The 26,476-nt window shown below is 29.6% G+C and overlaps 2 protein-coding genes across 5 annotated transcripts in view; both read left to right on the top strand.

The window, feature by feature from the left end:
• LOC125065617 overlaps positions 1-5,573 on the top strand; it is a 73,978-nt gene extending 68,405 nt beyond the window's left edge. For all 4 annotated transcript variants that reach the window (XM_047673340.1, XM_047673339.1, XM_047673338.1 and 1 more), the window contains one exon: positions 1,128-5,573. In XM_047673340.1, coding sequence (XP_047529296.1) covers positions 1,128-1,335 — 208 coding nt within the window. In that variant the 3' untranslated portion in view covers positions 1,336-5,573. The remainder of the gene's footprint in view (positions 1-1,127) is intronic.
• An 11,492-nt stretch (positions 5,574-17,065) lies between these two features.
• Positions 17,066-26,476, top strand: part of LOC125066091 (protein winged eye) — a 101,813-nt gene continuing 92,402 nt past the window's right edge. Inside the window, exon 1 of the mRNA XM_047674018.1 lies at positions 17,066-17,741. The gene's annotated coding sequence lies outside the window, so the exon portion shown is untranslated. The remainder of the gene's footprint in view (positions 17,742-26,476) is intronic.

Here is a 26,476-nt window from a genome sequence, read left to right as displayed (position 1 = left end):
ATATTGCATATATTATACATATAAACCTTCCTCTTGTTAAAAAATGCGCCACCAACCTTGGGAACTAAGATGTTATGTCCCTTGTGCCTGTAATTACATTGGCTCATACACCTTACAAACTTGAACACAACAATATTAAGTGCTTGGCGGTAAAATATATGATGAGTGGGTGGCACCTACCAAGACGGTCCTGCATAAAACGTAGGGCTTTGTAGATGTTTTGTGCACCAAGTTAATTTAACAACCCTGAGAATACATTTCGAAACTAACGAAATTTACGTAAAATATAACGATTGCGAATCCTAAACTAATGATTCCAATAATTATTGACCTGAATTATAATTTTGACACGCACCCGAGCAAAAATATGACCCTTGTTAACCGCCGGCCCCATCGGAGCGTACAATTTAAGGATCCTATGCAATTGTCGTTACTTAGATTAATTAAAAAGATAAGCCTCTCATTAGAGAAATGGAAACATAAAAGTCTTTAATACAATTACGCACGTCAACATATTCATATGGAATTATAGAGGCACAATTGTTATTTGAATGTCGATAGTACGTTTGATGGAGGTGTTTTCAACAGTTTTCATTAATTTTCTGGCATGTTTAATGTTTCTATTATGAAAGTTATTCTACGATTTTACAAGAGAGTCCTGGAAATTGTTTCGAATTGATAACAGTATGTATGTACGAGTATGATGTTTAAGTGAAAAAAATAAACAAATGTTTGGGTATATGTAACATTCATGAAACTTATGACTTTATAGATGATAACAAATGGTCGGTTGCTTATTTCAGATTTATTTGTATAATATTTAACAAAAACAATTGCTGAGCTATAAATATAATCTATAAGATAAACTCTGGTCTAAGATATTCCTTTTTCGGAACCGGTAGATTTTTAGAAGATAGATAGATTTGAATGAAAACTTTCCAAACTAAAATAAGTTACAAGAAATTTTATAGACTTTCCAAAAAACATGGACAAGTATGTCCCAATCCCAAGTATATCCAAGATATATTTTTTTTAAATACTTTTATATAAACTTAGTTTACGTTATTATAAAACATGATTTCCGATTTAATTATACAGTATGATTTAATGATGACCCTAATTTTCAGATGCATGTGTCTCCACTGGTACAATATAAAGCTTCGCGAAGAATACGACGAAAGAGTTCGGTCCAATCAGAAAAATTGCGTTAGTGTAGTGGAAAGTCACCATGATCACGAACATGGACGCAAAGAAGACCGACCCAAATTGAAGGCACAGGCCAGCGTTCAGGACGTAGACCTCATCAAACAGCCTTCCGTAGCCAGCGATACTTAAACTCTGACCATTATAGGATAATGCATCGTATTTCGTGTTGTAACACTGTTAAAGGCGACACATATTTAGACGATTAAGCGAAGTGCGTATAACAAATATGACGTATTGAAATTAAAGCTACAGCCATACATGAAAGCAAGTAAGTGACAACTAGCTGTTCTTAAATTGATGAAACGAAAATATGCTACAACATAAATAAAGTGACAATTTTAACATTGCAAATGAAGATTGTTCGATGCACTTAATCACAAGTTTGACCGTAGCTTTAGATGATTCAACGTCTCAATATCTTCGCTTACTCTAGCTAAATTATATCGTTTTTTAATGTACTTACTATCGTATTAGTGATATCGCTATAATTTAAACCGAACTGTCGTTTACTGATAATGTTTTAGGGCATTACATTTTATCGAGTGATAGTTTAGTTATTATATCGGTGGTGTCGTAATTGATATATAAAATTATTCATAAGCTCAGTGGTATTCTGCCTTAATTAGCTACGGATATTGTATCATTCAACCGTTGATAACTGCTTATGAAAAATGCTCAAATGGTTTATTTTTTTTACGACTTCCAAGTTATAGCGATTTCATGATTGCATATACAGTCATGGGCTGTTCTTTCCATTCAAAGTACTCTTTAGTACCTTCCTCTATGTACAAGTTTTAATTGTTTCCTCGGAGTAGTCATTTATTTCTTACTAAGATAATATTACCCTATACAGCTTGGATGTTTGATGGCTTTACTCAAAATATATTTTTATGTACGTTATCTAGTACTTCGTTAATTTATATTTTAGTCAATATTGCATTCTCAATGTATGCAATCGTCGTCTCTATGACATTCTAACAACCAGATCTTGGTGTTTAATGATTAAATTTAATTTTAAGATCTATTTACGTAATAACTGTTATTTAACTATCCATATGCATAATTAAGTGTTCGTCACATATCATTTTTATTAGACCTAACATTCTCATTTTAAATTCTATCAGAATCATTGATTTAAAATAAAAAAACATCACACCATCAAAAACGTTTCATTTTCATATTTTACGATGTTACGTTAAATATAATATTTTTGAAGATTTTACAATTGAGATATCCCTTTATATATTTGCTTTAGATAAATCTATTACATATTATATACATATTTCGAAAATTAAAATCTATATTGAAAACGTTATTGTTTTAAGTAGCTTTAATACATATAAAAATTTCAAATAAATGATCATAGCAAAAATTGACCTTTTAAAACAGGAGCAAGATTAATTCTAAATCCTTACCGTCCGTTTTAACCGAACATATTAATAGTGCTCTCACAAAATAACATATTAAAAACTCGTATGTGAAGGAAATAGGGCTGCTATCTGGGTCTTATTAAAATGGTCCATTAACAGAAATATTTGTCAAGTGTTTTTTATAACACATTAAATCAAAGAATTTTTTTTTCGAATTCAAAATTAACTTCCCATTCTGGAACTCCTTGTTTTACCTTCCCAGGTGACAGCTCTATACGACTACGTTTTAGAAACACATGCTTAAGGCCATGATGTCCTAGTCCCATACAGTTGAAAATTATACAAGAGCTTATTGAAAACTATGTATTTTTTATAGCATTTACTTTAAAAATGTTATTTAAAGAAACTCTCATTATCTTAAAACATTTTTTTTTTATTATTTAATTGCCTTTTTTCTTCCACTTAATCCATTTTAATATAATATACTTCCAATATAATATTTAATGAAAAAAAAAACGTGTAAAGTTTGTTAAAAATCTTTACCAAAAAAAAACTATCAACTTTAATGGATTCGACGAGGAGTATACACTTTTAAAACACTAAGAATATAGTTTAAATAAGATAAATTTAAGCATTTCATCAAAATCGTTATAACCAGCGGTATTTCTAGCTATTGGTGTTATAGATGTTGTCTTCGGTGTTAATATTATTATTACACTACTGATTTAGACCAATCTTAATGTTATAATAATAATTGTCTATTGTACAATTTACGTATTAGGATACTCAGATTTATAATGTAACTTTCCAATGAATTGTGCTTATTTATTTTTAACATAAATGCTATTTTTGTTTAAAATATTGTGAATATTATTGAAAATTTTAATCTTAAAGAGACTGAGAAGTGTTCGAATGTATTCAGAGTTATTATTTTAAACACTTTTTGACATATTTTCTGTATTCGCGATTCGTTTCAGATAATAGTACCCTGTATTTACACTTATTTTAAAAAGCAATAGCTATTAGAATACAATAAAAAAATGATTAATGAGATCGTTTTAAAAAATTAAAGTTATATTTTAATGGGTCCAAAAATTGGTCCACCGAAAAAAAATTATAATATTCCGAACGGTATATTTAACTTAAAAACAAAATTTAAGACTATTTATAATGTTGTTTTTATATGTAATGTTATAAATTTTTTTGAATATAAAATAATAATGAATTTCACAATGATTTTTTGTCCTTATAATGATACATATATTTTTCAGTTATATAAGGTACATACCGCGAACCGTAAATTAAATGCACTACCTTGTATATTTTTATTATTAATCCCCTAATTACAATTATTCCATGTTTGAATATGATTAATCTAGTCAGGAAAGTGTCACTTTTTTAGATTATTATTTTTATTTATTCATTTTTTGCATTTAATAAGAAGTCACATATGTAACAAAATATAAGAATTTTCAAATTCATATCGTAAAAGAATATTAATCAAATAAGCGTACAATTAATCATTATAATGTAATTGTTTTAAAAGTAAGCTTAAAGATTTTATTTTATTTAGCCACAGATAAATAAAATAAATTGTATCATGATCGGATCAAAGTTAACAGATAACATAAATATATTAAAATGTAACATGTTTTTGGAAATGCCAATATCTTTGTTTAAGTTAGCTGATTTTAACTTGAATTGCCGTGCCAAAATATGGTTGAATTGTTTCGACTAACTTATGAACCCGAATTATGTGAATTAGTTTGTTACTTAATAATTTATTGGTAGCATAACAAAGTAATTGTATGGATTAAATAAAAGGTTTAATAGAGAGTTTAGAACAAATAAAATAATTTACTCAACTCGTAACCTGAGACATTTACAGATAATTTGTTTCGTAACTCTTAACTTTTAAGTTAGTTAGTATTTAATTACACATAATTTGTTGACAATAGATTTAAACTTAATGTATTCGAATAGGAATTATTTTTAAATCCTTATATTTTAATTATATGTAGATATTTTATGAAAAAGGGGGAAGCATAAAATGAATATTCGCATGATATTAATTATTCGCTTGCAAACAAAGCTTTCATTTGTGCCAATGAGATAATTATATATTTCCTCTTGTAAATGTGGTTAGTTTTATCTCATGCTGGGTTTTATTGATATATTCAATAAATCCGTACAGCCCTGTAATTTCTGATTAGATAAGGCTACTCTTGAAACCGTAGCAGTAGTGTGTCAAGTGGAGTATCTTTCTGGTTAAGTACCAAACATTCCACATCGCTTTGTATGTATCGAAATTACGCCAAACGATTTTATTGAAAACGCAGTGAATTATTATGTGTCTAGGATAGAGAATATATTATCATAAATGTGTTATTAATGTTTTATCTGTACTGTACGTTATTTTTAGTTTATTTAAACAATTCTGAAATAAGTTACGGAGATTTCAAAATGTCTTTAACAGACTTATCAGATAAAATGACAGCACTACCACTTGCTGTTCGATAAAATGTTTTGGGGCATGTAGACGTATAGTGATGTTTTCGAGACTTATTTCAGAATCCCTGTCATCCTATACCTAAGCTCTGTTCACTGTGATAATGTAATATTTGTAAGAATTTTTAATAGTAAAAAATTTACTCGTTCGCTATAATTTGGGGCGTTCTAAAATTAACATGAAATTTTCTTAGAACTGTAAAAGTTACAATTATTTATAATTAATATCACAGTGAATCAAATCCATCTCATGAATATCCTTCATCCTGTTTACTTTGTTTTTTTTTTCCTTTGTGTAATGCGTCCGTTAAGATCATCGTGTTTTAATTCAAATATTATGTATAATTTTATACGAATGATTTTAACGGCAGCGTTCATATAGATTTGACCTTTACAGTTGAAGTGAAGTTTTTTATATTCGTATATCGAAGTATTTTAATTTTAATTACGACTGTACTGTTTTATATCTAATATATTTTATACCGATGTCTCTAAATAAAATGTGAACGGAATGTGGACGTTTCATTTTAACGTATAAGTTCTAAAACCTTTTTATATACAACAAACAGCAGTATATGTATTTACTTATTTAAAGGGCTTGATAAAAATGAATAATACCCTTACAAGTTCCTAATTTTAAATTAATTTAATATTTCTTGAATATTCCTTGTACATAACCAAAAATATATGTTTATATTATTATAAACAAGTCTACTAGGAATTTTAAATTCATATCTCGTAAATTTATAAATTAATTCATTCATGAAATGGAATTTAAGGTCATCTTTTGAGAAACATGAATTCCATGAATGAGTTTCAGGATTCAACTATAACACAAAAATTATACTATACTAGGTACCTAATAGAAACTTAAGCTATGATATTTTTACTATTATCAGCTTAAGTAGATATATACCTATTGCAAAACTACTTTATTTGTAAAAAACAACAAGTGCTTTAATCCGTCTCAGTTCATAGATCTATTCACGGAGCGCGCATTCGTGAATTAATAGATCAATAAATTGCGACGGACTTTTTTTGCAAATATTGGATTTTTGCAATAAATCACTAATTGAAAAAGAAACCCAAAAGATATTTGAATACCTTTAATGGTAAAAATAAAATTTTAATAGTCAACCACTATTAACGACCTCTGTGGTCGAGTAGTGTGTAGGTACACCGGTTTTCATGGGTTTCACGCCACTCCGAGGTCCGAGTTCGATTGCCGGTCGAGTCAATGTAGAAAAAGTTCATTAGTTTTCTATGTTGTCTTGGGTCTGGGTGTTTGTGGTACCTTCGTTACTTCTGATTTTCCATAACACAAGTGCTTTAACTACTTACATTGGGATCAGAGTAATGTATGTGATGTTGTCCAATATTTATTTATTTATTACCTACTATGGTATGTGGTATTCTTAGCCACTAAAACCGCCGCGATTGCAGTCTTCTGCATAGATCAGAGCCCTGAGGCTGTGGGATAGTATTGATAAGCGCATAGGCGTATAGTAAAAAAAAAGCCTCCAAAGGCCAAAAAAAAGTAAAAAAAAATCTATTTCGACAAGTTTATTGGTGCTTACTTAATTAGAAAAGAAATATATACTTATATAGCGAAATATGGGTTTATTTCAAAGCAAGTAAATTAAAAACAGATAAAGTTTTTTATCGTCTTTTAAACAGAGATTGAATTGCCTTTTTATTGAAATAAGGTAGCTTATTTAGCAAAAAAATTAAACCTTATTCACATGATAGTAGCGCCATCTATCCGCGTTTGTAAAAACTAATTCTTGCTTCGGTGCACAATCGAATTTTAAACCATAGGGTTAACCGCACGGAGCTTCATCAATAAGTCCATAGATGGAGTAACGTTATTTGAAATAATTTTCATACAAATTACTGTAAAATTATATTATAATCTGTAATAAAGTATGTTTTGAATAAATAAAAATCATTGATCATTCTTAAACTACAACTGCCTAAGCAAATTATATGTAATTAATTAGATAACAAAAGTTTCAATTTAAAAAAAATAACACAAAGCTATGAACTGCAAAAGCTTGAAGAAAGAATATTTACATGAATAAATGGAGACAAGTGCACAGGTACTATATCTAGCAGGAGCGTATGCAATCATAGATATAACTATATAGCCTAACTATATATCCAATCGAAGTAGGAATAAAGACAAACGAACCTTAGATTTACGTATTTCATGCGATTTGCTAATAACTCGGCTACATTAAGCACTACTGAGAGTTTATGATTAATATATCCTTATTTATATTATAACACTATTACACTTAACTACTTAGATCCATTTTAATTTTACTTCCGAAATTCCGATAACAGTTTAGTTGACCTTTAAAACGCCAATTTTTCGCAAATCTATTGTGAATAAGTATCGAAGATTAATCAAGCTCTCGACAAATGATATTGCGTCAATTATTGTTTATTTGGCCCTTTTCCTGTTATGGTTGGAATAGAGAATATATATGCTCTGCAATCTGGCGAAATTAGAGTCCCGTCAAAAGACCTATTGCATTAGAGACGTTCAGCGACATGTCATCTTAACTCCGGCCTCTTATCTACTAAGATTTTTTAATTCAGTAAATTCCTTCAATTTCATTAGCCAGAACGCCAATCCTCATAAATATTAAATAATGCAAGATATATATTTGTTAAATATTACAAATGAAATTATGTTTAATATCGAAACATCAGATATTCTACCAAACAGCAATACCAAATATTGTTGGGATCCGGTTTGAACGGTGAGAGACTAACCACAAGCACAAGGACATAACATCTTAGTCTCCAAGGTTGATGGCGCATTGGCGATGTAAGGTATACTTAATATTTCTTACAGCACCCAGATTTTTGGGCGGTGGTGACAAATTACCGTTTATCATAAAAAATAAGCACGAAGTCACAATACACACATAAATGACATATAAGATTAACTGATATATGTATCTATGACAAGTGTACATAACGTAAAACAGTCACCAAGCAATTATAATTAATCAATTAAACAAAACATATATAAGTCAGAATCGTTTTAAGCCTTGCAATTTTGATCGGTTGATCTTCTAGATTACAATAGGTACATATATTTGAAAAAAAAACGCATGTTACAAAATACCTGCGCGCAGCGAGCGATAAGATGGATTACCACCATACAGACGCATGGGCTTGGATCAATCATGATTGAGTTATATATTATATCTCATAAAACTTATCCAATGTACACCCAATCCGTCACTAGGCCATTTTCCTGCCCTAAGTTTGCCTAGATGAGAACTTTAGCCTTATATCATATAAGTATATGATTATTATTTAAAAAATATATGTTGTTCATTGTCTACGTCTTATTTTAAAGAAAAAATATTTTATACTACCAAAGCAGTATGTGTAACTAATGATTATGAGAAATTTATGTCTGTTTTAAGTATCTAGTCAAGAATACGAAAATAACATGTCTTGTACTCTCGAAAAATAAGGTGCAGCTGGAGGAAATATAAGCTTAAAAAATAATTTCTATTAGAATAATACAATGCACTATAACGCATTACCAGTTACAGGATCTAATATTAAGTAGAATCAACGATATAGGAAAAAAGGAATACAAAGTATTTGTCTTTGGTGGTTGGAAATTTGGGTATGTATAAACTGCCGTTTGGGCCACAGTTAAATAAATTTAAAGTGAATTTCAGGTTAAAAATCCACTCCAAACTCAATATTTTGTCTTATCTTCAAATTGACTTTATTCGTTTGTAACCTAAATTATAGAGCTTCCAGCATCGATGTAGTGTGGAACTTAAGATTAACTTTCAAGATAATACCTACCGGCTTCATTACTTTCTCTTTGCTTATTAGATGGTTTCACATGCGTGAAATCCATAACTAGACTATCACGTAAGGCAGGCGATACAACAGGCTTTTTCCAGATAAGTGGTTCATGTTGACGACAACTTTAACCAAAACGTTAAACATGTTAAAAGTCAAAAGTGCCAATAAAACTAACAGTACTTTTGGAATGGAATCGAATGAAAAACATAAAATTTTTTTTAGAAACCCTAAGTCGTTTTGTATCATGAAGATTTAGCTTACATATTCCGTACAAGTGCAGTAATGCTATACCTAACTAATATTATTAATCACATCTACATGTATATACTTACCATCTACTGATTAATAGACTGTTTTTAATTATCTTTGTCGGCATAAATAATTTTTAAAATTAAACATAATAAAGCGCAAAGAGATTTTATATGTAAATGTTTTCACCAAATTTACCTACATATCCTTTATTAAAGTTTGCAAATAAAGGCACTATGTTTTCAAAGTTAAATATATTTTCAATTTCATCTAAAAGTCTGTTTCCACAATAGAATATTGAACTTATTTAAATGTGGAAGAATTATTCACAAGACAAAGCATGTGAGATGTAAGATCGGAACACTCTATGAATTTTAGTTAATATTTTATAAGTATTTAAGGCGCAGTTTTTGATAACATTTACTAATTTTATGAAAAATTGCAGTGCATTATGAAAGCATAGAAAGTCTTGAGAGATGTACCTATTTCTATGATGTTATACATTGAGTTGTAAATGGCGGAGAATTTTTTATAAGGTGTTCCTAAAAAGCTTGAGCACTATTTCTACAGAAACCGATGACCTTTCTCCAACAATGTTCATGACGTCGATCCCCTTTACATTTCTGATACTGTTTACATTTCCTGCAAAAAAGTACATTGATATATAATCTTTGATTTATTTCTCTTTGATCATATTATTGTCTAAATGGCAGACAAACCTGAATCGCCATCACTATACAGCAAAACGAATTCGGAGATTTTTCGATTCGTCTACTTCTTAAAACAAGTTTCTTCTCTATATCATGACAATAATCCAATTCGTTCTTTTCTGTTTCGCTTTATGGAGATATTTTATTCATCTACTTTAACTTACTTCTCGACCAAAACTCCATTGGCTTTGATTTTAAAGAACTTTTTTTAATGCACTATCCAATTCGATATCTCAAACGAGGCTACTATGTTTTGTTACGATAGGCTTGAGTTTTATTTTTAGAACTCTGGTAGTAGGTTCGAGATATTACAATAGACCTTTACTAAGTGGCGTTTTAATTTCGATAGATTCAAACCATTTTGCGATTACCCGTATAAAGCACTCATTTTTTATTCCTCCATTAGGTATTTCTATCGAAGTGAATCTGAATTTCATGTAACTTATCTATCTACTTAGAAAATACTTTTTCATACTATTTTAGGAGGAAGCCAATGACTGTCTGGATTACATGTGCATGATTACATATATGAGGATAGTATGTCATCTTCCATTCACTGACAAAATAAGATGTATATATACCACTTCCACCAGCAATGTATCGCCAGTGACAGGATCTATGATGTTATAATGTTCTTTATGTCTCTAATATATGAACTCACGTAACTTACAAATCAAAACCCAGCAATATTAGTATTGCTATTTGGCGGTAAAATAAATGCGAAATATACCACATATGTGGACATGCACAATGGCATGCCTCTGGTAAGGGGAAAACTAGAAATTTAGAAACATTCTTGGGATGTATTTTATTATTTCAGTATTAATTTTCACCCGAGGCTGGCCCTGCGTCTTAGAGGAAGTATAAAAAACCTAACCTTAATTTATCGGAGTAAATGCTTCAAAATATTGCACTAATTTATGTACTTCATTGCAAAAATGCAGACCCAAGCTTCAAAGTGTATCTGCATTTTCATAAGTCATAAAACTAAGTCGAGTCTGCGACCTTTGATGCTGATATAACTGTGTCAAATAAATCACTGATAAAATACCAATATTTTTTTACAAATAAATAATATAAAGTAGGCATACGTACCTACTTTAAAAATGTTTTTTATATTTTCAATAGTTTAATTATTTTAAAGTATGTCAAGTTTAATAATAAAGTGAAAAATCAAAAATATAATTAGTATATATAATCAGGTACTTTTAAATTCGGATGCATTTCAGTAGGCTAGGAATTATGATCCAACTTCTTTTATTCTTTTTATTTTACTTTAAATTTGACCACTGACTAAGCTATTTAATCTTAATCAAATGAAATTTTATTAAAAAAGTAGTACGGAATAGGTCCGAGAACTGAATAGAAACTACGAAAGCAATAAAAAGACAAGACGAGGTCAGAACACAGGCAATAGTTCTTTTTTTAATTCAGGCTTAACCAGAATTCGACCATGGTTTCCCGTTGTTTTATTATTTCGTTTGTTTAATAACTACCGTGATCGATCACAAAACAACAAAAAACACTTCGGATTTCGCTCCTAGTAACTTCACAATTCACATTTACAATTTACGTTCGAAAGTTTTTATACGACGTTTGGCGCCGACTGGCGAGCGCGTCGAGCGGGTGGCGGGCGGCGGGCCGGTGCACACAACCCAAACAAAACACGCGCGAAGCGGCAACGTCGCGCTACCGACCGCCGCACTCCGTGCCGCGACCCGCGCCGTGAGCCGCGCGACGTGAATCGATCCCTCCCGCCGCGATACCGACAGGTTTTACTTGCAATAGTGAAGCACTAAAAGCTTAATTGCCGTAAATCGCCGATTTCTTTCTAGTTTTTTTAATCTTCATGTACTTCATGTACATGAATTGCTGTGTATTAATGAAATGCATGTAAATAAAGGGAATGCTAACGAGACACTGTAATAAAAAAAGTTTGTTTGAAGTTGAAATACGAAATAGCACTGAAGAGAATACAAAACAAGTTAAAGCTTTTTTATTTTAAAAATAATTTAATATTCTAATGCTCTAATAATATTAGAATGTTTTTTGATTAAATATGGGAACTATTTTCTTTTTTTTATCATAAAATAGTTAGATTAAGTACGTACACACAATCGCATGCTTGAATATTAAATCTATATGCAACAGATAATTTCTCGAAACACGCGAACTCATATATAGCGGTAATTACAAATATGAAGTTACATTTAGAACACATTACCTAATTTTTTGCACGTTATTTCACAAACTATTGTAACACGAAATATAGTAAATACAAATAAAAAAAAAACTATTTCACACTGATATTATAACCAATTTTATGATAAACAACCATTAGGTATCTACTTATTTTCTAAATTTCGGTAAAATATAAAAGTAGGTAAAGAAAACGCATCTATCTTTTAATTTCAACGCGATTCATAAGACATAAAAGAAATCCAATACCAAAAATACATTTAAATATTTATGTAAGTAAGTAACTTATCCATTTTTTTTTATTATAAGTTATTATTCAATGATTAACATTACACCAATAAATGAATTATATTATTAAGGCTACATTGAAGTACTTATACGTACATAAATTTCTATGAAATATTGTTTCAAGATATAAATAGTTAAGGATTCTATTCAAGCTCAACATTTTTAAAAATCAAATGCAATCATTGTCCTTTGTGATTGTGATTTACACAGGGGGAATGCCCAACTGCAGAATAGACCTAACAACACCAACTATTACAATACATTTCCTATTTGTAGTTAATGTAAACAAAACATTAACAACAGATTAATAAAAAGTAATAATTGTCTCAAACAAAATAAAAAAAAAAACAAAATGCTTAATAAAGTAATTTCATGCAAGATTTTTTTTTGCAATTAATTTTATTAATATATTTCTCACTAAATTCATAGAATAAAAATAAACTTACACGATTTATTTGTCACTAATGTGACTGTGTAGGATATTGATTTTTTTATTGTATAATTCACATATTTGACAACTTCTATTGGAAATGAATAGTGAATCAGTAATTTATTCCCTGTGCCACTCATGGTTTGTCCCTTTGTCCAGCCGTCAATTCCCTTTGTGTATATACCAAAGCTCTCAACCAATATTATAAAGTAATGACCCGCAGATTTAACGTTTTATTACATTTCATTGCTGTATAGTGTAAAGTTAAAGAATACAAGAATATTCAATTTGATTTTAATCGATGTTAAGATTGTTATGATTACAAAGAATTGTTTGAAAAAACTACGTGCTACTTATGATTGAATTTAAAACTATTTTTTTAATACGTATATTTAGAATAATGTTATGTTTTTATAAAACTTTTTATACGTTATTAAAAAAATCTATAGCTACTATAATATACCGCTTAAATATTTGCTTGCGACCAGCCAGATTTAAAAAATATTTCTATTTTATTATTCTGTTTTATTTTAGTTACGTACCCGTAATACTTGCCGCTGCACGTTAGGTTAATTTGATTTAATTCTTTTAGGACAGAGACATTTTTTTACGACATGAGAATTCTTTAGGATCTATTGTAATTGAGAACAGCCGGTATAAACAAATAACACTAGAGTGAAAACAAATTTGTAGCTCAGAACAAATATGCGGTAGGTCGGGACCACTCCTTGGTTATCACTTCGAATTCCAACAAGTAACATAGGTCAGTTATTAGTTCCGTTCTAAGTTTAACTTTGTTTATTTTAGCTAATAACGCTTATTACACTAATCCTACAACCGGCCCAATTCGCGGCATTCCTTAAGAAATTCGCAAATTCATTATAATTTTTCCGCCGATTTAAACCTGAGGTCGTTATGTTTAAACTCTATGTTCGTCTCGTAATCTCACTTAATTCTATCTCTTCTAAAAATAATTTCTATTTCCCGAAATATAATATTATCTAAGCACGTTTTATTTGATAATCTTTTCGTTAGTGGAACATTATTACAAATTAAAATAAAATAATTATCTAAAGGTTTTTAAGAATTCAAAGGTTTAAATTAGCGTTCATATTATAATTCAGAACATTAGCTATAAATGTAATATTCAAATTCAAATCCTGTACTTTCAGGTTTTGGCTCGACGGATATTAAATTTGTTTTGATTTAAGAGTTCTTGTGTGTCTCGTTATGACATGATACATATACCATAGGTACTGGCTGCAATGACAAAGATCTTAACAACGGTCAATTCTAAACAGGTAAACTACACAAATGTAATGTGTTTCTGGTTTGCCTACAATTGTTGTAGATACGGATATCGCTTCGCGTTCAAAAGGGAACAACTACAGAAATATAATATTACTTCCTGAAATTTTAAATCGTATTACGGTAAATAGACTTGAAATTTCGTTCTTTTTCATTTATTCATAAAATTTATAGGCTTTTTTCAATGCGTTGATAAATAATATTCGAATAATGGAGGTATTTATATTATTTGTTATGGCAAACGGCACTTTAATAACAATATCAAGAACGAAGTAATTCAATTGCAAGTAAAAATATTATGGATTATGTGTCTCAGAGAACTAATTATTATTATATTCAGTACAATTAACTACATACAATACATCGATAGACTGATTATCACACTATAAATTTATTCGTGTTTATAAATTTTGGTGATGTGAAATCGGAACATACAATTTCACGGAACCAGAAGTTGCCTGTCAAATAAACTAAAACAATGATAAAATACATTGAAATGTACAAAAGTCCAAACTAAAACGCAATGATTCCGAGGTAAAAGACTTGAGAAACCAAGTTGTCACGTAGATTTGTACAAACATATTTCTCGCATTCGTCCGCCTCAAGAGTTCCTCGTACAACCTGTTGACATGCTATTCTTCGGAACGAAATAGCCGCTTGTTTCAAGGAACCAAGTTAAAACTATAGAATTACCCGTCATTTACTTGTTGATTGTTAATATTCTATTCTATTCGTAATTTAAGTTTAATTTAAAATTAAATTATCTTAAACCAAATTGTGTACATAAATATTACTATTACTATTAATAATAATGAACACTATTATGAACTGACTAGTTACTGATAGTAGGTAGATATCAAATAGCAATGCGTTTACCGTTGTTACTTATTAGAAGTCTTCGTAAAGTACCCACTGGTCTAGAGCTGTCTCAATAGCGATTGTTAATACATTGTATGTATAAGAACTGGCGTAAATATCGTTTTAACGGTGCATTATACAAATTAAATCAAGCATATATAGCTCAATAGATAGAAAACGTAGATCGTATTGAAACTATCTGGTTTTAGATCCAAATTGGTAAGATCCATTCTGGATTTTTTGGATATCTTGTGGATAACAATACGTTAAGCGTCTGTCAGGTCATAGGACATCTCAGACTAATTAGTAGTCACAGTACACACATATATCATTATAAATATTGCAATGAAATGAAGGAATTCCCTAAAACAGTCTAGTTTGCTTAAAAAATAGTACACCTATCGTGTACTCAAAGATAAATAATAATATTAAAGAAATTACTATAAATTTTATTAACAGTGGCCAGTTCTGGTGGTATTTGAAATTTGAATTATGTTTATCTCTTTCACACGGTGTGATACAGAACCCGCGTAACTTGATATGGTAATAAATAAAATAGATCGTGTTATCTCTTTTTCACGTATCGTTATTCCGATTGTGTGTCCTTTTCACATGCTCCACACAAGCTTCGTTTGGTTCTGTTATCGCTGTTTAAATACTTTTGGAAGTTCCCTTCTAACCTTGAATGTTAGATTTCCAATTCAGGTTCTAAAGGGCACAGGTTAAACTTATCTAGATGTTACAATAATTATAAATATTTTTGACACTATTAAAAAAAAGAAACTACTTATGCATTCCCATATCACAAAATATAATATTTAGTTTAATGATTTAGACATATTTTACTGTGATTTGTGAGTTTCGAATTTTTTAAGAATTCTTAAAAAAAACATAATAAATGTTTACTTCATATTTTCTTTTTTTTTTAACTTAACGCTGGATTTTGAATCTAGTAAATTTTCTAAAATTAATATTGATATATTACGTAATTAATCTATAATGTCCTACAAAAACAGGATGTACGTGTAGCAAACATTTCTAAAAATTTCAACTGTAGTTCATGTAAATCTAGTAATACGAGTTGGACGAGTTTGTTTACGAGACTAAATGACGTCACGACTCAGATTGACACGAGCTTATTATAGACATTCTAAGAAAAGCGGTAATATAACGACTTTTATTTCGCATGCTTTGCATCTTCGAACGATGTTTTTGTTTCCGAATGAGTAAAATAGATTATTATGATATTTAGACATTTTAGTTTGCGTACGAGTACAACTCATGAAATGTGGAAATTATCTTATAAGGCATTTAAGTATTTAAATTTATTATTTATTATTAGATATTACTAGCTAACCGTCTCGGCTTTGCATGATTAGAGTATTGCAACAGTCATCTTTAAATTTCAGACAATTAACAATTAATCTTATTAAATTATACACCTAAACCCTCTATTGGTGAAAACCGTATGAAAATCCGTTTGGTAGTTTTTAAGGTTATTGCGTTCAAAAAGACAGACGCGGTGGAGGCATATTGTTTTCTAATACATATTATGTAGTATGTACTGATCTAAAAGTAGCTCGATATAAATAATATTTACTTACAATGCTATATGAGTTATATCAAATTTTTTTTAAGTAGGAATGCAATAATTGTGTTATTCAAAATTTAATTTGATAGTTACCACAAAATTGTGTAGTCGTCAAGACCATCTGATATTTGATATAGCAATGACAAAACATTATTACATATGCGAATCAATGGTTTCTAATTACCGGAATTGTTTCATAAAATATGAAACGAATAACCGATTTAATTAGGCTCTTTTATTTATTACACACACATTTTATAAAACCATGAGCTTTAACGAAACCTTACGCCTCTAAGTTTAGAAAGACCGACTCGTTCGAAGAATGGCGGAATCCTTACAATGCAGGTTGTATACAAAACTTGTTTGACCAGAATTGAGAAAAAAAAGTGGCGGGCAAGTTCGCCTACAATAGCATTCCGCGCTCGTCGGGACCGCCCGCGACCCGCCCCCCGTCCCGCCCGCGCGCCCCTCGCCCCCGCTCTCGCGCCGCAGTCCGCGACCGAGCGCGACCGCGTGCGTTCAGCTTGCAATAAAATAATGTGCTCAGTAAATAATCTACTTTGCAAACTAACAAAAATAAGTGAATATAATACTTTGAAATCCGATCAGAAAACTAGACTGTTATGCATATGTTTTTAATTGTATATTTTAGTGTGTAAAATAAAAAAAAACCGGTGTTTACTATAACACTAAATATACTTATGAGAATTAATTTTTATTTAAATAACTGATTAATTTGTGCTGTGAAAAAATCTGTAAGGTAGATACAACGGTGTTCTAATATCCGAATCGGTTGTTATCGATTTTTGACGTCAGTTGTCCGGAACAGCTGTTTTGAGGATGCGGATGGAATCTACTAGAATTTGGATCTTGCTTGTTTCATAAATATTCTACTTGTAGATTTATCTGTGTGATCATGATGCTCAAATATACATTAAAGAACAGATTTATGAGAAATTAAGTGTTACAGGATAATAAAGTGCAAATCCTATGTGAAGTGTAATCAAATCAAATTCACTTTGGTGGTTGTTACTATTCTATTGATATACATTACCTAAACAAAAAAAAAACACATCTTTTGTAAAACGAAATATAAAAAAGGGAAGTGCTTGTGATAAAATTAGTGTGCCTTTAAATTGGATTCTTAACGTGGATGTGGATTTAAATCTGTTAGTAAGGTAAGGTTAAGCCTAAATCGAGCTTATGAAACTGAATTATTTTAAAAATAGTGGTACTTTACTAACATAGCCCTTTACGGCGCGTCCTGAGTTTTTGTTGTTCGATAGGTTGTAGGCCTAACGCGCTGTCCGCCGAAGTCGATGCGTTCCAACTATTTATATACCAGATACTAAATTACAAAATACGAATCGAAAGAAAAATACTATAAACTTTTTACCGATTTCTTTTAACTTTACGACATTGATTTGCGTATAATATAAATTGAAAGTCACAGTATTATACAAATATCAAAGTCAATGTTCAATCCTATTATATTACAAATATATCCATAAATATCACTTTGAAGTATAAAAAATATACGCTAAATGGATTTTTTGAGCCTTTAAAATCTCTTAAATCTCTCACTTTATCTTATTATGTAAAACATTTTAATTTATTTATTCAATGTTGAATCAAAACTTAATAATATATGAATTACACCAGCTATACCTAATCTTGTACATTTATTATATATATTTATACATATTTTTACTAATGTAAGACATAAAACAAGTCAAGAGCATTGTCAAAGTTTAATTAATTGATACATGATTAGGTAATTCTTTATAAAATCATTGTTTAATTTTACTATTACAATTATGTTTATAAGTAATATTGTAATAGTCTATATGCCAATTTATAAGTCTCTACAATATTTCAAGTGTATAGTTTATTATTATAAATCCATAAATACTACCTCCTTACAAGTTTAAATTAAAAAAAAAAATGAATAAATTGAAAACATTTTCTGCAAGAAAGTTTTTATTATTTTGATTAGTAGCAAATATAATAGGAATAAAAGTATCAAATACAAATAATTAATTCAATAATGCTTAAAAGGTAATTTTGAACCTTCTTGAATAAATAATATTTTGATTTTGAATAATTTACAGCTCAAAGATTTAGTAGACGGTTACATTTCTTTATAAGTATAAGATGTTTCTATGTCAATGTTTTTACACAAGGTAAATGTTATTTGCTCAGTTTGCTAGAAAGTTTATTCATCTAGAACATTTGTAATCACAAACCTACCCAAAAATTTATGTCTCATATAATGAGATATATAACTTATCACTAACAGTGACATATTTTCACAAATAAAATTGTATATTATTTTGTAAGTGTTCATATAAAAATATATTTGTCAAACTAAATTTCTCAACTTACAATTTTTTCATAAATTTCATTTTGAACAAATCTTTCACAGTCACAACAGTTTATGGAAATTGGTCTACTGTGTAATTAATGACAATAGTTAAGAGAAAGTATTTTTTTATATAACACTCTTTTAACAAGTGTACTAATATCTGAAAAAATGTACATTTATTAAATTTCAATATAGTGTGAGGATGTTCTCTGATATTAACCACAGTTTAGTTAGAACTTCGCAAATAACCATGGCACGTTGGAACTTCGAAAGTCACCAATTCGCTAACATTGCCAATATTAAACGATGATGCCATTCTGTCCTATTCTCTATTTAGACATGGATTGAAATATGAGAGTGCCGTCTTTTGGCTGAGCTTACAAACGTTGACGTCCTCTATAAACAACGTCCAATGTACTATATTTCAAATTTTATTACCTCTAGGATTGTACTGACTCATAATTATACGCGATCATTTGCGTTGTGATGTAACGAGCTTTGTTCTTCGGCTGTGTTTCACCGTAATGTATGTGTGGCTTTAATTGACATTAGCGACACCGAACAACAATGGATGTTGTGAAACGTGTTTTGCACATTACAAATAATTTAGGGATCCTATTTGTGAAACCATTTTTTAAGTACTATTATATAGTTTTAGTCATAGGAATTGCGATGATAATTTAGTATTTCATACCTTGACGAAATATCGACGTGATGCTTGCTATTTGGTTTAATGCGAACGTTTAAAGCTATTTGTTAAAAAAACCTAAAAATACCAATTGTTTCTAAACTACTGCGTTTGCGTTTTAGAGTTCTGAGGGAGACAAGTTCATAATTGATAATTTTACTTCAATCGAGGGCAAATCTTTAGTAATATTTAAAAGTCTATTGTTTATGAAGTTTATATATTTTTTTATAGCTTTCCGCGCTTTAAATCGAACCGATTATCGTATTAGGAACATTATTAATTTACTATAGGTATATATATACTTACACCTACCTTTTTAAGAATTCATAGTTTTCATACCATCGAATATTTCATATTATGTAAAACTGGACGCATATCAGAGCAGGCAGCAGATAGCATGGAAGTATAAATATGTTTGATATTTTTTATATTCGAATCCCAAATTTGAATAGCTGTCTATTGTCATTTGTATTTAAGGTGTCGGATTGTGATTTGACTTTATTTATACTACTCACAGTGCCTAAAAGGTTGCTAATTTCGCCTGTGTACATTTTTAGGTCCCTTATAGTTAGTTTATTCCTTGTATGAACGTTTGTGTGCAATAAAGATATTTACAACAACAATATTAACAAATATTCAACTTTATATTATAACATTTTTATAAATTAATTGGACATATACATATGTATGTTCAAAATTCAAAGTCATAACCTAAGAAACTTGCGGTTTGAATTTAAAATGCTGAAGTTCGTTTAAGACACAAACTGGTACGAATAGTTACTATGACTGTATAGTTGTGTAAAAGTATTGAATTCTGAATGACCTCATCGCTGTAAAACATTCGCCATAATGTTTTTATTTCTATGTAAACTTACCTACCTATACATCGCAATTAAATGTATACATAAATATATGAACTCAAAGAATTATTCTACATAAGTGTGTAGTGTGTAACATAAAACAATGCAGCGTTTAATATAGTTGATTATACATCTAGTTAAATATTGAGAACCTACATGGCTCAGTGGGAAGAACGTGAGGCTTAAAGTTCTTGATATCCCCGTTAAAACACGAAAAGGTTGGGGAGACTTTCAATAATTTTAATTTTTGATTATAATTTATCTCGTTCTGTAAGAAAACCTGCGATAAGTCTCGATGAAAAAATAAGGTGTATATACTTATAATATCTCCTGAAGTGGATGTTTTTACCTTAACCTAAGTGTGACATCACGAGCTTATTTACTTATTAATAATATAACAATTTAATTTTGTAATATTGTTAACGTGGATTAATAATATAACAATTTAATTTTGTAATATTGTTAATCGGTAATGGCGTGGCAAAGCAATGATATAAGCGGGTAGTGCTTTTATTAAATGCTTGTACTGATGTATTTATCATTTATTAATTACTACAAAAACAAGTTATACCTACTTGTTAGGTATACTTTATTCAAGTAAGCTATATATATATATGCATTTAAGGCGTTTTCTACTTAATAAATAAACTTTAAATATTTATTCAAAGTCCCATAAAAAACTTCAAAATGATATTGCATGACTATTTACATTTATTCAATTAAAATAATATCATAAATAAGTTGGAACGAAGAGAGTCCAAGTCCACATTAAAATTTTTAATATAAATTTCTCACATATTCTATTAACATAAATTCCTTGAAAAGATTCGCGGTAACACTTCAGACGGCGGTGAGAGAGATATTTAATGCTTTTTCATTATAATTTTTTTGTTATTAAAACACCGCACCGGACCCCCTCAGGCTTGTTTGATTATAATTCATACACTATCCAGTTATCATGCTTAGAAATGTTATTTTTAAAGAAATTAACATAAGTTATTTAATTTTACTACTTGTTTCAAAAAATAAATTAACGCAAAGCAACGCACTTTGTACTTATCTCATTTGAAATTATGGTAATGTATTAAATAGTTTTAGACCTAAATTACGACAGATATCCCAGTTTTAGTCACATATGTATAACAAGATTTTATTAAACTTCAACAATCAGTATACAAGGCTCAAAAATTGTAAATGACCATTAAAAGAGTTTCACACAACCAATTGAGCTGAAGCATTGCCAACTTGGTACTGATAACAATACAATTTATCAGGTATAATAAATTGTATTAATTATCGTTCATGGATAAAATTTGAAGCAACTAATAAACACAGAGTATACAATACTAAATTTTAGTTCTAATTACATATATTAATGCTTGAAAAATACTTTTCTCTTGTGTATTTCACATGAGTTTCCAATCTTATGATGTATCCTTTACACTTGAGAGGTTGAATGAACGCCTATTGACATTATAACAATTACTTATGGTATTGTAATGTTCCTGGAAGTACTAATATATATTTTTGAGGATTTTTTCTTAGGTGTGTGATAAGTTGCATTGAGAAACTTATTTGCACAAAATTTAATATATCTATAATATGTAATCTATAATAATATTGGTGGACATTACATTGGCAATTTGATGCGTACACAAATATGACTACAATATGAAAATATAAACACTAAGTCACATAGTATAATGTAAAAAATAAAAAAATATATTACCTTGTTATTAAAATATATACACTTAACATGTAATAAAAATTATAATTAACATTAATTAGGCATGTTGAAGTATTTTTGCCTACCTACACAAATCTAAAAAATAAACTCACATAATAATAGATATATAACTAACTAGTTACTCAGTTTTTTATCTTTCCTCATTTGCTTAACTATCTACGGAAAGAACTTAATTAAAACCAAACGAATATATAATGGGAATTGTCCATTTAGTTCATATTGTTGGACTAAGACGATCAAATAAAAATGAGTTATTATAATTAATTGAATTACTTAATTGATAAACCTTTATATAAATTATTTAATTCATATATTTTTAGTTTATTTTATTTTATTTGAGAATATTGTTCATATCAAGTTGTACCTAAATGCACAAATCCTTTTGCACTTTTATATAAAACAATACATGCTATTGAATACAATGTGTTTATAAGTTTAAAACACAGAGGATCGATATTGATAGTGATATTTGATAGATTTGATAGTAGTTCTTTTTCTTTTAGGAAATATTATAGGAAAGGATTTTATTATTTTTACAAATAGAAATTGAAAATGGGCTTGTCTTATGGGCAAATTAGTTTGTGCATCGATTTCACCTTTTAAGTATTCTTAAACTAATAATTATTTACTTTTCATAATATGTTTTATGTAAAGAATGAGATCAATATTTGCTTACATTCTTTTCAGCTCAAATTAAATAAAAAATACAGTGTTATGTTATATATATAAATTCACCGATTTTAAAAAGGTTCTTTTTATGCTAGATCATGTTTTGAAGTGTAGCACTTTGTCAAACTATAAAGTGAAATCAGAAGTAAATTGACTTCCATCGACTTTTAAACTATTTAAAGTTGCAATGTACTAATAAACAGTATAAGTAACGTCTGTTCTGGTTACGTCAGTATAACCTATAATATTTACACTAAGTCTTTTTGTTCTTTGTTCAATTCTATTCTTCGCTTAATGGTTTTTAGTTGTATTTTCTTTTGTCGTCTTGTCGCTGTGACGGTTGACACTACACAGGATATCATATTAGCAGAGGCATTGTAGGTGTGGCAATATATACCTATATATATACGTATTACGCCGCGTAAAAGGTTGGATAATGAGCGAAGAGTACATAGATATAAAATTATAAAATGCTGTATTAAATATTTCCTTTCTACTGACCTCTGTACTTCGTTGTTTCTTGTTTTACTTGATGATCTTTAAGAACAAGTGTTTATTGAAGACGTTGCTTAAATACTCTTTTCGTGATACATTAATTATATTGTATGATTGATTTTTCCCTATATTTTTTTTTTATAAAAAGTCACCAAAAACCATTTTCTCCTTATTACTATGTATGAGCGTCATTGTTGAAATACGTAAGCTGATAGATTAGTAAATAAAAAGCTAGTTCTAGTTCAGTACCGAATCTTGTATTTCAATTTGTCGACCTCCGTGGTCGAGTAGTGTGTACACCGGTTTTCATGGGTACGCCTACTCCGAGGTCCCGGGTTCGATTCCCGGCCGAGTCGATGTAGAAAAATTTCATTAGCTTTCTATGTTGTCTTGGGTCTGGATGTTTGTGGTACAGTCGTTACTTCTGATATCTGATAAATCCATAACACAAGTGCTTTAGCTACTTACATTGGGATCAGAGTAATGTATGTGATGTTGTCCAATATTTAAACAAAAAAAAAAAAATGTTTTTAATATCTTTTAACATCCGCAGATAGGTGTTTTGAAGATTTTGTTAACTTACTGAATATTTTAGCATATAAGTAATATGCAAAATGCGTGTATCGAATCAATACGCCTCGGAACCAATATGAGTTTGAACATACAACATTTACTAAGCAAATTCTGGCCGATGAACAATAATTCAAATTATATTTTGAAAGCTTAAAATTTGCTACACGGTTATAACTTGTTATCAACACGTTCATGTTTTCAAAATGTTCTAAACACAACAACAGCTACGAAGTAGGTTAAGCTACTGTTGTAAATATACACATAATGAAAAAGCTACGTCGATAGAAGCTCTAATCAGTTATTACACAAACAACACGTAAGTGACCTAATAATGGGTAAAGATCTCCACTCCTAATAAGGAGAAAGAATTTGAACAAATGAATTTATTTGCACCCTGTGATTGATTTTATTTATAGCTAGCGACCCGCCCCGGCTTCGCACAGGTGCAATGCTGATCCTAAATATACTACAGAATGTCTTACAACATTCAGAGTTTTTCAGTCATTAGACAATACAAACCGCTATGTCCCTGCGTTTTAAATCTGTAATAACTTCGAAAATATTAATTTAAATTAGATGCTGTAAAGGGCCATATTGATCTATATTAAACGTTCTTTTCATCTTGTTTGGTATTGGTATAAATATAAGCTAAATCCTTATTTATATGACTGGTGTATTTTAAATACAATATATATTATAGAAAAAAAAAAGTACAAACAAATATCCGTTAAGCCTCGTCTGTTTTAATAAACCAACAGAGAACCACGAAGGCATCAAAATAGTTATAAGATTACAGTTGTATATAATTTGTTAATTGTTACTGTTACTAATGCATAACACAATTTAATTTTTTGCTTCAATGCGCAGATGAACGGTACACTTCGTCCAACGAATTTATTAAACAGTTCACTATTTACCTCAAACTGTGTAGCGTATTATAATATAACAATATAGCATAGAGCTGAATTAAAAGAGTTCATAAACATAACATTAAATAGCGAATGTGCGTTTTATTATTGTTTTTAATATGAAAAACTTGGATTAGGTAGTTTTGATATTTGCGGTACTTTTATCTCTAATTAAATGATCAACGTATAATGATTATAATTATAAAAGGCTTGTTAAGTTTTATACTCCCATTTATATACTATAAGGTCTGGTGGTTATTTGGCTCCGATTAAACCTAAAGCATTCGCATTAATACGATCTGATAACCTGGTGCTCATTGTTTTTAATTATTTAAATGCATGCATCAAATGCCTAATTCACTCGTTCTTTCCCACAACGTTCGTTAAATATTTTAGTTTATTTTGTTTCTATTTGATTTAAGTATTTACTGCGAATCCGAATGCGTCTTACCTATAATTTTAATTTAGTTGATTTTACAATGTAGACATTTGTTTAGATATTATGTTTGTATAAAACGATTATTTACTCATAATATTTATAATTAATTATTCAATAAAATTAATAATCTTACAGATATATTTAAAATGATACTTAACGAATATTTAATGATTTAATACGAGAGCTGTGAGGCAATACTGAACGATCCATCTTCGACGTGAAATATTTTCATTTATTACCACGCACCGAATGCAACCAAGATCGGGCACGCCACGGCCTCCAGCCAAGTGAAATGCACAAAATCCATTCGGTTTTATCTCGTTAACTAGCCACTACATGCCAAATTATACCGTACCCTGTTATGTTAAAGCTCAAAATCCTAGACATGAAAAAAATGTTCTGTAGATGACGTTTTTAGTAGTGTCTGGCCGCGAGCGGATTTGAGAGCAAGTACGTGTAACTCAGGGCTCAAAATTGTGTGGTGTGTTTGAAATAAGGGTCGGATGTTATGCTGTTAGATATAACAAACTCTAATGTTTAATGGTAAGGTTGGTTTTGGCTTGGATGGTGTTTTATAAGGTTTTTTATGGTGTTCGGTTGGCAATCAGCTGTTTGGGCACGCGTTGCCCCTCGGGAGTGTATGATGTCAGCTCCCTTCGCACAGCGACGAGTTCTATTAAATTTTCTAAAATTGCGCACCCTAGTGGTTTGCGATAGGTACAAGCCATGTCAAATATTTGATAGACATATCTGATGTATGCGAAATGCCTCTGAAATATTCTTATTTAAATTTCATTTTTATGAAACATGTTTGTGCGACGCATAGTTTGTGTGCTTAAATATAAAAATCACATGACATTATAATGAATTTGTAAATCATATCGTAAAAATTTACCAAACTACATATCTTCTAACGAACATTGATTATACGATATAAGTGTACCTAACACATGTTATTATATATACGTATACTTATGGCAAATTTATTTTGTAAAAATGATTATCAATCAATCAATAGTTGTGTGTAGTGGACGACAATGTGTCATGAGAAGTCTCGAAGAAGCTTATATCTCTAGACATGACATGTTACTTGTTAGATATATAAATATGAAATTACTGATAAAAAAATACTCCCAAAATATTTTCTCCAGTCAAACCAAAACGATAAC

This window comes from Vanessa atalanta, chromosome 8, assembly GCF_905147765.1.
Source record: "Vanessa atalanta chromosome 8, ilVanAtal1.2, whole genome shotgun sequence".
Taxonomy (NCBI): Eukaryota; Metazoa; Arthropoda; class Insecta; order Lepidoptera; family Nymphalidae; genus Vanessa; species Vanessa atalanta.
Note: the sequence above shows the minus strand (reverse complement) of the source record. Positions and strands in the feature narration are given on the sequence as shown.